We start from the raw sequence: 13,590 nt of genomic DNA, 5'->3' as shown, positions 1-13,590 counted from the left end.
CGTATTAATTCGAAAAATCCCTCGCCGTAGGAGGTCCTATTGTTGCTGACGCGTTGACAATTTAATACGGTACACTGCGTCGCAATACAACTTGCGTTTTAAAAGGTCGCTGGCAAAAAGTGCTCGATAGTTCCATTGTAGAAGCAATTATTCGACTCGCGATAACTGTGTTCGTATCGGAGCGGGGGAAGATATACATCAAATTGTTTTGCATTTATTGACGTTTATTCCGAATATTGAATCGCAGGATGTAACAATTCGTTTTTGTAAAAACAGATGACTATTATTCACGTGGTGGGGATGGTTTTGTTGGTCCTCTGCGTTTCTAAAAGCTGGACACTTGTTTCCATTTAGAGGGTACATGGGTGTTTCGGGGTCGAAAACTCGAAATTTTGTTTCCATTGTTTACGATAGCCACAAGTCTCAGAAGTATTTTAAAAAAGATTTCATTGAAATAATCGAAGAATTGCGAGAGTTACAGCGTAAAAAGTAACAGGCGGTCCAATGGATTGATATTTTTTGTTGAAATTTTAACTGAACCTGCAAAACACTTTTCCCCACAATGTGGAACTCGCTCACTAAGATCGCATAAATTTAACAACATTTAAGACAACATTTATCACAGAATTACTTCAGTAAAATCCTTCAAAGTTGATATTTGTTGTACAACTCCGTGAATTTTTATTAAAAATTTTCGTCCGAGTTCCACACTGCGGAGAAGAGTGTTTTGTAGATTCGGTTAAAATTTCAATTAAAAATACTAATCCGTTCTCGACATATGGTGTTCACTGTTTTAACGCGTGCATTGCGCAGCGCCCACTTTGACGCTTTGTAATTCCTTTAATTTTTAATATTTTTCAGGTTTCCTGGTCTTAAAATACGTGTTATATCCGCAATAAAGTATTGTAAAACGTGCAAACGGTTTGAATTACTAGTCGTCCTTCAATCCAACCCAAAAGGAACCGTTCATTTTAGCCGTGTAATACCCGTGTACCCCCTTAATTCGAAAGGACCCTTCCACTTCAGCAATTTCTATGCACGTTGGTACCATTTAATGTGCGATACTATGCCCGTGCATGTTCGCGGTACACACTTGTGGCCGAATTCCAGCGTCGTTGGAAGCATTAAAAGAGGATAAAGAGACCTTAAATATCACCGCAATGGTAATATTTCGCGAATGGTCGACGGTCGATGGCGATTACACGTTGTTCTGGCTCCAGCGTCTTCCATTAAGTAAAATTGCTCTATCCATTTCCTAGGGGACGCGATATTCCCGGAAAATTTTGCATTTTATTGATGTACACCGATTCGGGTCCTCGCGCTCGGGCAAGTGTAACGAATGATTAAGACGTCCCTCCATCCTAAAGATGTCCCTCTTGCGTCCAATACGAAGAAAATTGGAATCGCTTCGTTCCAGCGGGCGATTGTTTTTGGGCGAGAGAAATTTCTGGCACAGTCCTGCGTCGAATTTAACTTTCTCCCTCTAACGACGTAACTTTACCGGGGGGTGGGGAGGGGGGAACAAAATGAATTTCAAATTGCCGGACGAGTTGTCTGGCCGAGTTTCCTCGGTCAGGGTATATAGCAAGCACTGTAGTCTGTCTAGTTTTGCCTATGTTAACATTCCTCCTTTCACGTTGAAACGCGGTTGATTCCCGTTGCTTCGCGAATCATTTATTCTGGGTGAACGATGCTTGGGCGATCTAATAATTCCGGAGCTTAACCGCAGTTTAATAATTCTGAGTAATGTGACTCCGAAGTCCCCAGTATAGGATTTCATGACCGTGGAATTATAGGTATCCGATTGTACGACTCGAAATTCATATGTATTAACTATCAGGACGAACAAACAATGCCAATTTGATTACAAAGAGCATCATTTTTAAGCTTCCTATCGACTAGCATTATACCGCACCGTACACCGTGTCCCTCTCATCTATATGGTGAAATTAAACAACGAAGTGAATCATTTCCAGCCGAGCTGATACGGAAATATTTGAGTAATGCGGCAGCCACTGTGCAAAAATAAACCCCTACCGCACAGAGCGACATTATTCTCCCACGGATGATCATCAATCTCAATACATAACCGTGGATCTCATTAGTCACATTGTAACGGACGCGTTGATTACCGGTGTAACCATTGCTCCGGGCACCATCCATCTTTTATCTGGTTCGTTCAGCGACCAACGCCCGGCGTAGAGTTCATCTCCCGTTTCTCACTCCTTCCCTCCTTCCCCCTTTCTCTCTCTCTCTCTCTCCCTCTCTCTCTCTTCCTCGTTCTGCCCCTCGTCCCACAGGATTAAAAAATTCCGTGAGACTGGGCTTGTCGCCAACGATTCCGCGGCAGTATCTCTCGGTCGCAAGCAGCCTATCCTCCCAGGAGGACGACTATCTCGGGAGGTATCTCGAAAGCCATCTAGAACGGTGACGAGCCAAGTAAAGTGGCACGGGAGTCGGGACGAGAGGCAAAGAGAGCGCAGGGAGGTAAAAGAAACGAGAGACGTTGCTCGGCTTACGCTGGACCGTTCGAGCCTTTTGAGAATAGAGCTTCGATGATGGCATTTAGTTAAGGAAGAACGGGACGAGAAGGACCGAGATCCAGGCTGGAAGGAGAGAGGACGGCAAAAGGTAAAGGAGGAAGGAACACGCACGGGGCCACAGTGGAACTGGTTTCGTTCCCCCGTAAAGTCGTATCGATTCCTTATCATTCCCAATGCAAACTTTATGCCCCTTGTTCCCGGGTATCGCGCGAAATAAGCTCGGCTGTCAGCGCCCACGATGTTCGATTACCCTTCCCCCGTGTCTGACGAGTCCGTAAAAAGTTCGCAGGCGCGAAGGAATCCTCGGCTACCCACCACCCCGGAATCCCAGGCACCGATCCTCCTCCTCTTGCGCACCTGGAAACACCGCGCCGCTTTACGAGCCACCGTAAAGCGAAATGATTCCTTGTACATTGTTTAGTTCGGTTGACCGTTCGGTAATCCCGCGGATCGCTCGATCCACGCCGTCGTAAAAGTGTCGTTGAAACATTTCTGGGTCCATCGCGCGACTCTCGGGCGCCGTTGGCCACGCGCGCGAGCATTCGTCGCAGCGGAAGTCGCGCGATGCCGCTGCTGAATAAAGGAGCGCCGCGTAGACCGTGCTGCCGGCCTCTGCATATGTGGCACGCGGCGCTTAAACGGAAACCGCGTCACAAAGTGCACGTACATTTTTAAAGGTACACCATGCTGTGAACGCCAGCAGCTCCGCGACAGGGGGCCTAAAGAGAATTCTGCTGGCTGTGTTCAGGTACATCACAGGACTTCGAGGTTGGAAATGTAACAGCGTCGACCTGCTGGCGATGTTAATGACAGACGGCGAGACGTCAGATTCACACGGACTGATGCAGTTGGTTCGAGTAGCTTTTATCGAATACCATTTGCACGATACTTTAAGCATTTAATAGAAAATGTACCACGAGAGAGGCTCCAGAGTCTATAGTCCAGAGTGAACTCGTGAAACGCGACGCGTCGTCGCTGCATTCCGCGACGATAAATCTCCCTTGCCGGTTGGCGTGCGCTCGCGATGCGCCCCCATAAATCCAGCCAATCATGAGGAATTCTCCAACGGACACTTTCCACGCTATAAAAGCCGAAGGGTGGCGGTTTTATATGCGCGGCGGGGACCGGTCCCTTGTCGGCCGAGGTACTCGGGTGTAACTCGGGTGTTTCTGGCTGTCGCACGTACGCGTTTCATTGTTCCGCGGGAAATTTCGTCGAAAGCGGGTAAAAGCGCGCTAAGGCGAGCCGGGGGCCACGGCGGAACGAGGCGCGTAAAAGAGACTTTCCGGTGAATTATGCAGACCGCATGAAAAATTTCCGCAATGAGCGGCGGTCCAAGTTCCAGCGGGCGCATAAGGAGATTCGCATTATCGTGCATGTTGGATGAGGGGTAGGGTGCGTCCGCGGGGGAGGCGGCGAGCGGGCGAGGTCTGGCGCCGCAGGTAGAGGCTGTTTGAGATATGAAATTTTGATCAGGCAAGTACACTCGGCGCAGAAGTATCTCCGGGATCGGAAGTTCCCGGTCCCCCGAGGGCGCCGCGAGTGAACGCGCGGGAAGCATCCTCGCGGAGAGGTCAACCCACCCCCGGGCGTTTGATTCGTAATCAAACATCTGATCTGATTTCATTCCCGCTGCCGGTCGAAAGAGCCTGCATAATTTAAATAAATTATTTCGCGCTGTCAGCCGCCGTGAGTGCTCTAACGCGAGTTCCGATGCGACGCTTCCGCGATCCACCCACGCGTTCCGGTAATCGGATTTTGATAGCGGTGAATACGAATGAGCCGCGTAGGATCGATGCTGCCGTCGTCTATACGGACAATGTTGAAAATATCTGAACCGTGGGATATCGAATAGGCGCGCTTCCCTCTCGGTTTAGCTCGCTCAAATCGGACAATTAAATGCTGACTTTTAGCGGATTAGATCGCGTCACCAATCATCCTCTCTCCAGGATCACGAGGTTTCATCATACGTTTTGCTAAACGTGCCTGTAGCACAGTATCGTTCCTACTCGTTTTACAGTTTTTCTCCAACCCGCGCGGGGATAATATTACGGTCAAAGGATTCGCGATGCTTTTAATACCGGAAATCATGTCTCGCGCACACCTCCGTTCCCCCCGCGGCGACTCCGCCACGGGGAGCGCTCTGTAGAGTGTATCGCTTGTTACGAGTGCGCCTCTTTCTGTTTCAGACCGTTGCTGAAGCAGATAAAGAACTCGGCCGAGTCGCACATTGTGCTGGATTGCTCCACCGAGAGGATTTACGATGTGTTGAAGCAGGCGCAGCAAATAGGGATGATGAGCGACTATCACAGTTACCTCATCACCTCTCTGGTGAGTCTTTTAATTAAATGGGAATGCAATTAACAGTCGACTTCTCGTCGCCGGCCCTTCTTCGCTGGATACCACGGGGCCGCTCTATCCCTCGGAACTACCTGCAAATTAGAGCTGTCATGTCCGACACGTGGGGCCCCGCGCACATAAACTAATTTTCGCGGGGGGCCGCCTCGTTTATCACCGTCCGGCCTTTCCTGTGCTTTTCCGCGCCCATAGAGCACGTCGTGTCCCTGATCGGAATCGATAAGTTCCACGGCGAGCGGCTACGGTGAATTGCCGATAAGAACGCGAGAAGGAATCGATAGCCGGGCGGACAGAGAGCCGGCCTGTCGAAGATTGGCTTCCGCTGTCGCTCGTTGGGAGCCGTTCGTTGCTCGAATCAACGTTAACGGGGGGAAGAAACGCGGGGATCCAGGCTGCCTGGCCTCGACTTTAATGGAACTTTTAGCGAGCACTCGCGTCGACAGCGGTACTCGTGTAACGCGATGAACGCGCCCGCGTTTTATTAGACTTGAATTACGCGGCTTGTTCGCTCACGGCTGCCACGGCTGGAATACCGGATAGCAGAGGGAAAATATTTTTTGTTCCTTATTGAATACGCTTCTCCCTGCCCGAGTGTTTTCCCAGACCTGGGAATGAGCTTTTAACAGTTTTTCCTCATGGTAGGTTTCTATTTTTTTATGAGCGAATTCAGACATCACGAGGATAATAATTAGATACTTTTTCAACTTCTTTTCGTAAGATCGATGGATATATCTCGTTCGCAGGATCTTCTGTGAATTGCAAACTTCATTTCACGCATTCCATTCTTGACTATGTACTTGAGCTTAAGCATTACCATCGTAATGTTTATCATTACTGTAACAGTGGTGGTGCTTTATTTCCTGGCTACGGTGATTAATAAAAATTCATTCTCTCAACTTTAATAGACGCCGTCTTCGCGGGGCATTAAAATAATTATAGATCTCTTACTTGCAACGAACGGTACCCGGTTTCGTTAGCTTCTTACATTCACCTACGTCGTGGATGAAAATAGACTTATACCGTTCCATCATTTTGTCAAGCCTCCTGCTATTTAATACGTCTATCGGTGGAAATCACTTGCAGGTAGGCTAAGAAGATAATACCTTCCGTTTCCGTCTTGTAGTAAAAGATACTCTATCGCATCCGCGCTAATCCACCGAGGAAGAAGATCGTGTAACGCTGAAATCGCTTTCACAACGATGCAAATTCGAGGCTTAAACGAGAACCGGTGCCCTCTGTGTCCGTGTGCGCGCGTCAGTGTTTACGCGCAACAAAGTCCCCGGTTTCCCTATCGATTTCCTCGATCACGTTTCTGCATTAATGCACGTAAGAGACCGGTCTCCTTTGTAGTCGTTGGCGTAAAGAGAATATCCTCGAGGTTCGAACAGTCTGCACGGATTTCTGTGATTCGAATTCCGAGGGCTTGGAAGGGAGGTGGGGGTGGTGGCGCTGGGGCGGAATCGTCGTACGTGTTGTTCCAGAATTGCTGGGGGGCGCGATCGCTGCAATATCGCCGATCGTCCCTCGATATCCTTTCTCCTTCAACTTTTCTCCTCGCGGCACGTAAAAGCGCCAGGGACACAAGAATAAAGTTCCGGGAGTGATGGATGCTTCGAATCGACGTACCGTGTACGATTCGTATTTTTTAGTTTGTTACGGAGAAACTGTGCATGACATTGGCCCGCGTGAAACTCCTGCTATTCCTTTTCCCTTTCTAGAGTTATATTACGATGTATTCCTTTGGAACCTTCTTTAATGCACAGAAATTGAAACGCGACTTTCTAACACTGTTTTTGGAGGGTCCGATTTAACGATAAGTGAATTGGCGAGGCTCTCGCACAGCAATTCTCAGATTAATAACGTAATTTTGTCCACATTGTCCTTATGAGTTTATGCAATTATTATCTGGATGCTCATGAAGGCCGTGAATGGCACCGGCGAGTTTACTAAACGACTCTATTTTCTGTAGTTACTTATGACGGACCTATACTACTGATTTGAGGAGGATGATCTTTAAGGTACTCTGGTGTAACTGCCCGTTTTTCAACGCCATCTTCGGGAATTTATTTCACACAAACTGTAAGTTCATACTATCTGGCACCTTGCCTGTATATTAAGGTAGATTTGAAGTAATACACAGAATTTTTTCATCTTGTTTATTGCACATATACATAGATATAGTCGGTGGCACAATCTTCTAAATAAAAATTCTTTTCCAACAGGCGTTGGTGTGGGAACTGTTCTAATCATCCAAACTGGAACAATTAAGATTTATTTTCTTTATTAGGTTTGTCGCTATGGCTGGAACCACGGACGAGTTTCTATAATGTATAAAATTAATTCTACAGAACGAAAACAGCTCAATTTATCAGCAAAAATCGAACATTTTTTTCAAACTGCTGTCATTTCGAAAATTGTTATTGTTAGGGGGCCTCTGTGGTTCCAACGACAGCGACAAACCTCATAAAGAAAATGAACCTTAGTTTTTCCATTTTGGATGAAAGTTCCCACACCAACGCCCGTCGGAAAAGAATGTTTTGAAGAAGCTTGCGTCACCGATTATATCTATATATATGTGCAATAAACTAGATAAAAAAATCTGAGTATTACTTCAAACCTACCTTAATATGCAGGTAAAGCGCCAGATAGTATAAACTTATAGTTTTCGTTAAATAAATTCCCGAAGATGGCGTTGAAAAATGAGCAGTTACACTAGAGTACCTCCTTAAGTAGTATAAGGACAGAGGACTGTCAGACTAAGTAGCAATACGATCAAACAAGTGTGAAGAATGGTAAAATGGTCATTCATTCCATTAATGTATTTTAACAGAGTCTTTCAAGAACACAAGTATACATCCAATATCTTCTCCTTTCTTCTCGTCTTCTCATAATTACGCTAAAACCGCGAGGCCACCATCGAGCATTAGTATCGTATCTGCGACCATTACTGCAACTAAACAGCGCGGATAATGTTTAACTCGTCTTGGTTATCTAATTGTCTCATCTCCCCTTAATTACACAGTCCGTGATCAGCATTAAACGCCATTGAGCCAAATGAGAGCCGATTCAATACGCAACGATCGAATCCAAATATACGCGTTACAGGCGTTTCCTAGAGAAACGAGGGCAGGATGGACTCACAGGTATATCCTTTTACGCAACATCCGCGGAGTCTTTAGTTGAGCACGAAATAGCAGGTTGGAACGCTTAAAACATCCGGCCAGATTGTTCCCCTGGCTTATAATTATAAATTCCTCATAATGGGCGAGGGGAGCAATCCACAGAGTACCCCTCAATCATTCGGTGGATATATCTAGAAAATAATTCACGGGCGCGATCGGTACGTCTACGTGGGATAAAAGTGTCAAATCGTTTCCGCAGGAATTATTCCAAGGTATCCGTTCGAAGCCCTCGGGCCAGTGCCTTTTACCCTGAAGCTGCTCGATGTAATTGGACAATTCGTTCGCCTACAGGCGTAGTCTTCGTCGTGACTCCCATTTATCAAGTCGGCCCATGAATAATGTCGTTCCTTCTAGATTTAGCGGGCAACGTTTCGCTCCCACTTTGATTCCTGCGCAGTAACAGTTTACTTTGGCCAACCTCTGATGACTTCTCATTTCAAAGACCTCGACGTACTTTTCTACCGATTCACGCCTAGCTCCCGCGAAAGTGTGTAGCTTGGCGAGAGGGAGTTTTCTATGCCACCCCTGATTCGCAAGACGCCTCGGGGTAATTAGCAATTTATCGTTGTCCACGGGTAGCCGGCTCCTTCGAGGCATCGCTGACCCGAGAAGAGGGTAATCGTGATGTAAGTCGGGGCGGCGCTGCGCAGGGGCGGAGGAATAATAATTGGAAAGTTATGTTTACCTGCTCCTGTCACCAGTTTTACGGCTTTAATTGCAATTAATGCCGGGGCAGATATCCTCCTCGTTTAATTCCCTGCCCCCTCCCACCGTCACCTGGCCGCCGGTAATTTTAAGAAGCACTAATTGCACGGCCGCACCGCTTCGATTTCACGCACGAACGAAACGGCGCTGCTTCCTAAGCCAATCTCGCAAGGGCGGACGCAAGCGCTGCCTTCGCGGGATACTCCTGGCTAACGATGATCGGAACGCAATTACTGTTAATTACAGTGACGTAGATTGAATTCATAATGCAAGCTGATACGCATTATACCTACCCGTGAGCTTCAGAGTTGCGTACTCGCCCATTTATTGATGAGCAACGGTTCGGACTCCGAGCAGGTCTATGTAGAAAGTCCAGGAGTCTCTTGTGTGCGGATGCACCGTGGATCACAGGGGAATTGTTTACCTGTATTTAACAACGAAAGCATTGTTTATTCGAACGTGAAGCACCCGAACTACAAGGCTGTGTACTTAGCAAACACAATTCAATTACCACGCCCATGTGTGATAAGATACGATCGAGCCGCGAATGGATAGTAGCACGTAAGTTAGAACTATAGCTGCAGTCCACATTCTAACACCGAGCCATGGAAATAATCGACTTAACCATCACCGAGGGCTGCACACCAGGGAACAGTGCCGAAGCGCAGGGCTTTTCGAAGATATCCAGACACGTTTAACCAAAAGCAAACAGTAGCACCTAGCTTTCGGTAGACTCTGCTCGAAACGGTCCCAGGATAATTAGCAATTTATAGTTGGTCCAACTATGACGCGCATCGTCCATCGAACTCTAGTTTCGCCCGGCGACAGCAATAACTGATAAAAAGTAAATAGCCTGTGTAAGCTAGCCCCAGCGGTCGGTACAATTTATCTCGGCCTGCGTCCACCAGATTTCAATTTAGATCCATTAAAATGTAAATTACAGGCGGTATTTGTTCAGACGCGAGATCCAGGATGTGCATTCTTCCTGGCTGCTTCTGTCGACTGTACCCTCGGGGCTGGTTGCCTTCCGAACCGGGGGAGGAAGATTTGTCGCGTCGGCGAACCGACGAGCAACCACCCTTCCGGCCATTGATTTTTAATCGTCGTGTTTATCAGCGTCGCTCGTTAGCCGGTTACTACGTGGTCACGGTGTTTATCGCACGGTCGAAACGAAGCGGGTCGATCTGAAGCTGCTGATAGTACATTTTCCGTGAAACGTTGCCGAAGAGTGGACGCCGCTAATAAGACTTCTGGAGGGTAACCGAGCGCGTGTTAGTGTTTTTATTATTTAAATACATATGCTCGGCAAACGGCGGATGGGTACGCGCAAAGAAAAATCCATCGTTACGCCGCGTTCGATTAAATCTCGTCTGTAAACACATCCAGCAATATTCCCGCGCGATTTTTCGGCGAACGCTGACGGCGCTGCTTCATTAAAACTGGATCGCCTTAATAAACAACGAAATCGCCAAACATTTGTCCGCGAATAACGGCTGTCCCGTACGAGCGCCCGCTTGTTGGTTAGCGTCGCTCGCCGGGCAATATTGTTCAACGTTCGTAATGTTGACAATATTGTGCAACGTCGTACGCAACGAGCGATATTCAAACAATTCGCTCGACGCTCGCGCGATTATGGTGAATGGTTTCGAACGAGGGGCATCAAATGAATAATCTGCTAATTGCTACGAGAGCGTATTGCGCTAGGCGAGAAGGGTGGAAGAGACGGACGAGAGCGAGACAGGTAATTTGGAGCTTATGAAAAATCCTGACGACGTTAAGCGGCACGGGATTCCATCGCCTCGCGCGGGAGAGCGGACAGTCAAAGAAGTTAATTACTACGAATATTGTGTAATTTCTGGAGCGTTTTAACAGAGAAGGAATAGAATATTGTCTGCGCTGGAACGGCGACGCGTCTGGGCGAGATTTATATTCATTTATATCGCTTAACCGGCCCTCCAGCTACGGGGAATCCTGCTTCATCCATCAAGCTGATCGCGTTAAGAAACGATCTGAACGGATCTACCGACGCGTAGCCGGCTTAACGACAAGCGGAGTTAATGGAATCGTAATTATTAAGGAAATTTAATTGACAAAACACTGCACGGTGACGAGGCACCGAGCAATTACCAGGAACGATGCAATTAAGTGCCATTAGCTCTTTCACGGCGGGTCGGAAGAAGGGAAAAGGTGTCTGAATAATGTTTATAAAATTCCTCGAATTCTTTTCTCACTTAATTTAATCTGCCAATGAGGAATCCTCTTTGCTACGTGTGTTGCAAGATATTGGAAGATGGATTGATCCTCAAGCACCTGGCTGCAGGTCTCACGATCCCCTTGGAGCAAGCCATCGTAAAGATGCTTAATGGTGCGGAACTCCTTCGAGCCATCAAGGTGTGCCAAAAATTGGCCGTGATATGATATCTGCGAAAGGTCGTTGATTAATAGGCTGAACCGTAAAGGACGTGGCACGTGAAATTCAACTCCGGAAGGGTTAACGAGTTTCTCGAATCGTTACTATCGATCGGAATGCGATATTCCTGATCAGATACATAATCCACTCAGGTAGTTCCATTCAAAAGTCTTTCAATATCTCCTTTCTAAACGACCCAGCCAGACTTCAACAATACGGCATGGGAGAATATTCCAGAAGTTTTCACGAGCGTTACGCAAACACTTGCGTTTCGCATTCAGACCGTGTACGCGGCATTTTTATTAGATCCGTGAGAATGTCCTCTGCGGTAAGACAAGTGGAGATTACGTATGTGGAACGCGTCGGAGAACGTAAATCACGGAGAATGATAGCTATCGATCGATGGTTGACTCGACAGTCACATCTCGTTGGTGGTACTTTTCATACGCGACGCGTGAAAATTCTCCCAAAGGGACCCGCCGTTTCGTCTGTCAAGGTTTTAGAATTTTATTCGTGACACGCCATCGCTCAGGGTTAGTTTTAATCGAGCTCGGCGATTATTTATCGAACCTCGAGCATTTCTTCCATTCCTGTTTAAATTAAGTCATACTCATTCTTGTAACTTTGGTCACTTAAACAATTTGATAAAGCTCCTTCGCAAAACAACCAATTTCAATGAAATTTCAATATAAATTATTTTAATAGTTGAGGTTTGAAAAATAATTTACAGATATTCACAGGGGAAAATGATTTAGATGAAAATGATGAGCGCGTGCCATTTGGAGGTGAGGAAACAGAGGGAGTTGTATTAAACATACTTCTTATGGCCAGTGTTCCTTTTCCCCTCTACAGTTCCTGGGTTTCCGAATTTCGCTTAGAAGGGATTTTTTGAAATTCCAACTCGAAGGGGGTGAAATGGGTTGAAATGTGTTTTCATGGAGTCCTTAATATCTCTTGGGCCCGAAGCGAAGCGCGGGGGTATTTTGCTAGTCAAAGACATTTCAGTTATGGAACGACCTTCGTACAGTAAACATGTGTTCCTCTTAATTCAAAACGTGTTCGGGAGTAAATGTGATAGTTTTGTGATTTGTCACTATTTTAATAGTGGTGTGTAGTGTATCATCATTGTCTTCACTTAATTCTGCATACTCCTGGGGGTGGAAAGTGGAGGTGTGAATATACATATTGTAAGTACATAGAATCTCTTTCCATAGAAGTTTATTTATTAATCACCAGAATGCTATTTACATTTTCAAATTAATTTCAACAGTAGACATTATCCCAATGTATTTGTTTATACAATCCACTGCTGAAATCGAACGAGCTAACATGGTTATTTAATACAATCTTTGTTTGCGATAAATGCGCGGCTTCGTAAACAGCAATATGTTACTTAATTCTTATCCCCAACATGAATGCATTTGTATCTCTATAAATATTTTTCGCTGAAAACCGGCTGTAACATTTGCTAACAAAGTATACACAGTTCCCAACTGAATACTCGCTGCAAGTATACCTACCTCCGTACGCCGAATTGTTATTGAAAATTGAACGAAATAGAATTTATTTCCTCGTCCGAGGAAATACAACATAAACCCAAGGGAGAATTCCATGCACGATATCCACCGTATTCTCCTCTCCTCTCTCCATGTAACTGACACGGTAGTTGCCAGCTTTTTCCTGGAAAACACGGCGTGTTCTTTTCGCAGGCCGATCAAAGCCGCGCTGAAAAATATGGAAAACATCAGGCTGGCCGGCGAGGAGTGCCCAGCAACGGTAAAATGATACGATAAAAGGTGTAATGAATTAATAATAGAGAGGTCCGTGTCCATGCCAGTAAATAATTTCTGTGTAACAAGCTGTAATCGCGCTTTGATGTCTCGCCCGTTGAACGCGCGTATATTATTACCGATACCATCGACGAGAATCAATTGCGCGTACATAACGATCATCGAAATGCCATTTTCGCCGCGGAAGAACTGTATTCAGCATTCCTTCGTGCGCCGGATTAAAACAAACACGGATAATCGATGCGGATAATCGCGCGCTCGCGTCTCGAGATTATTGAGTTACGTCGACACGGCAGGCTGCCCGAAAAACGATCTTATTACCGATAACGATAAACGCGCCTCGCGGGATAATTAAAACGGGCACGATCCACGGGCTTCGGGAAACGGTGAAGGCCAAGGGAAATGACGGCGAGGGGCGAACAAACCGGGTAAATAACTCGCTCGTAATAAGGAGACGGCGGTCGTATCACGGCGCTATGCCTACTAAACGCTCGTAATAAGAAGCTTAATGGCAACGGCGGGCTATAACGACGATAACAATCATCATAACCGTAACAGGCATAATAACCGTAATGACCAGCGGGACGCGATAATACGTCGGC

The 13,590-nt window shown here is 46.4% G+C and overlaps 1 protein-coding gene across 13 annotated transcripts in view; it reads left to right on the top strand.

Annotated features, from left to right (window-relative positions):
• The window catches only part of Kair1d (Kainate-type ionotropic glutamate receptor subunit 1D), a 223,983-nt gene that overhangs the window by 162,173 nt on the left and 48,220 nt on the right, over positions 1–13,590 (top strand). For all 13 annotated transcript variants that reach the window (XR_013085279.1, XM_076811592.1, XM_076811597.1 and 10 more), the window contains exon 6: positions 4,733–4,874. Coding sequence is in view for 12 of the 13 variants with exons in the window: in XM_076811592.1 (XP_076667707.1) it covers positions 4,733–4,874 (142 nt within the window). In the remaining variant the exon portion in view is untranslated. The remainder of the gene's footprint in view (positions 1–4,732; positions 4,875–13,590) is intronic.

Source organism: Andrena cerasifolii, chromosome 5 (genome assembly GCF_050908995.1).
Source record: "Andrena cerasifolii isolate SP2316 chromosome 5, iyAndCera1_principal, whole genome shotgun sequence".
In the NCBI taxonomy this organism is placed as follows: domain Eukaryota; kingdom Metazoa; phylum Arthropoda; class Insecta; order Hymenoptera; family Andrenidae; genus Andrena; species Andrena cerasifolii.
The sequence above is the reverse complement of the archived record's forward strand: the minus strand, read 5'-3'. Positions and strand labels throughout refer to the sequence as shown.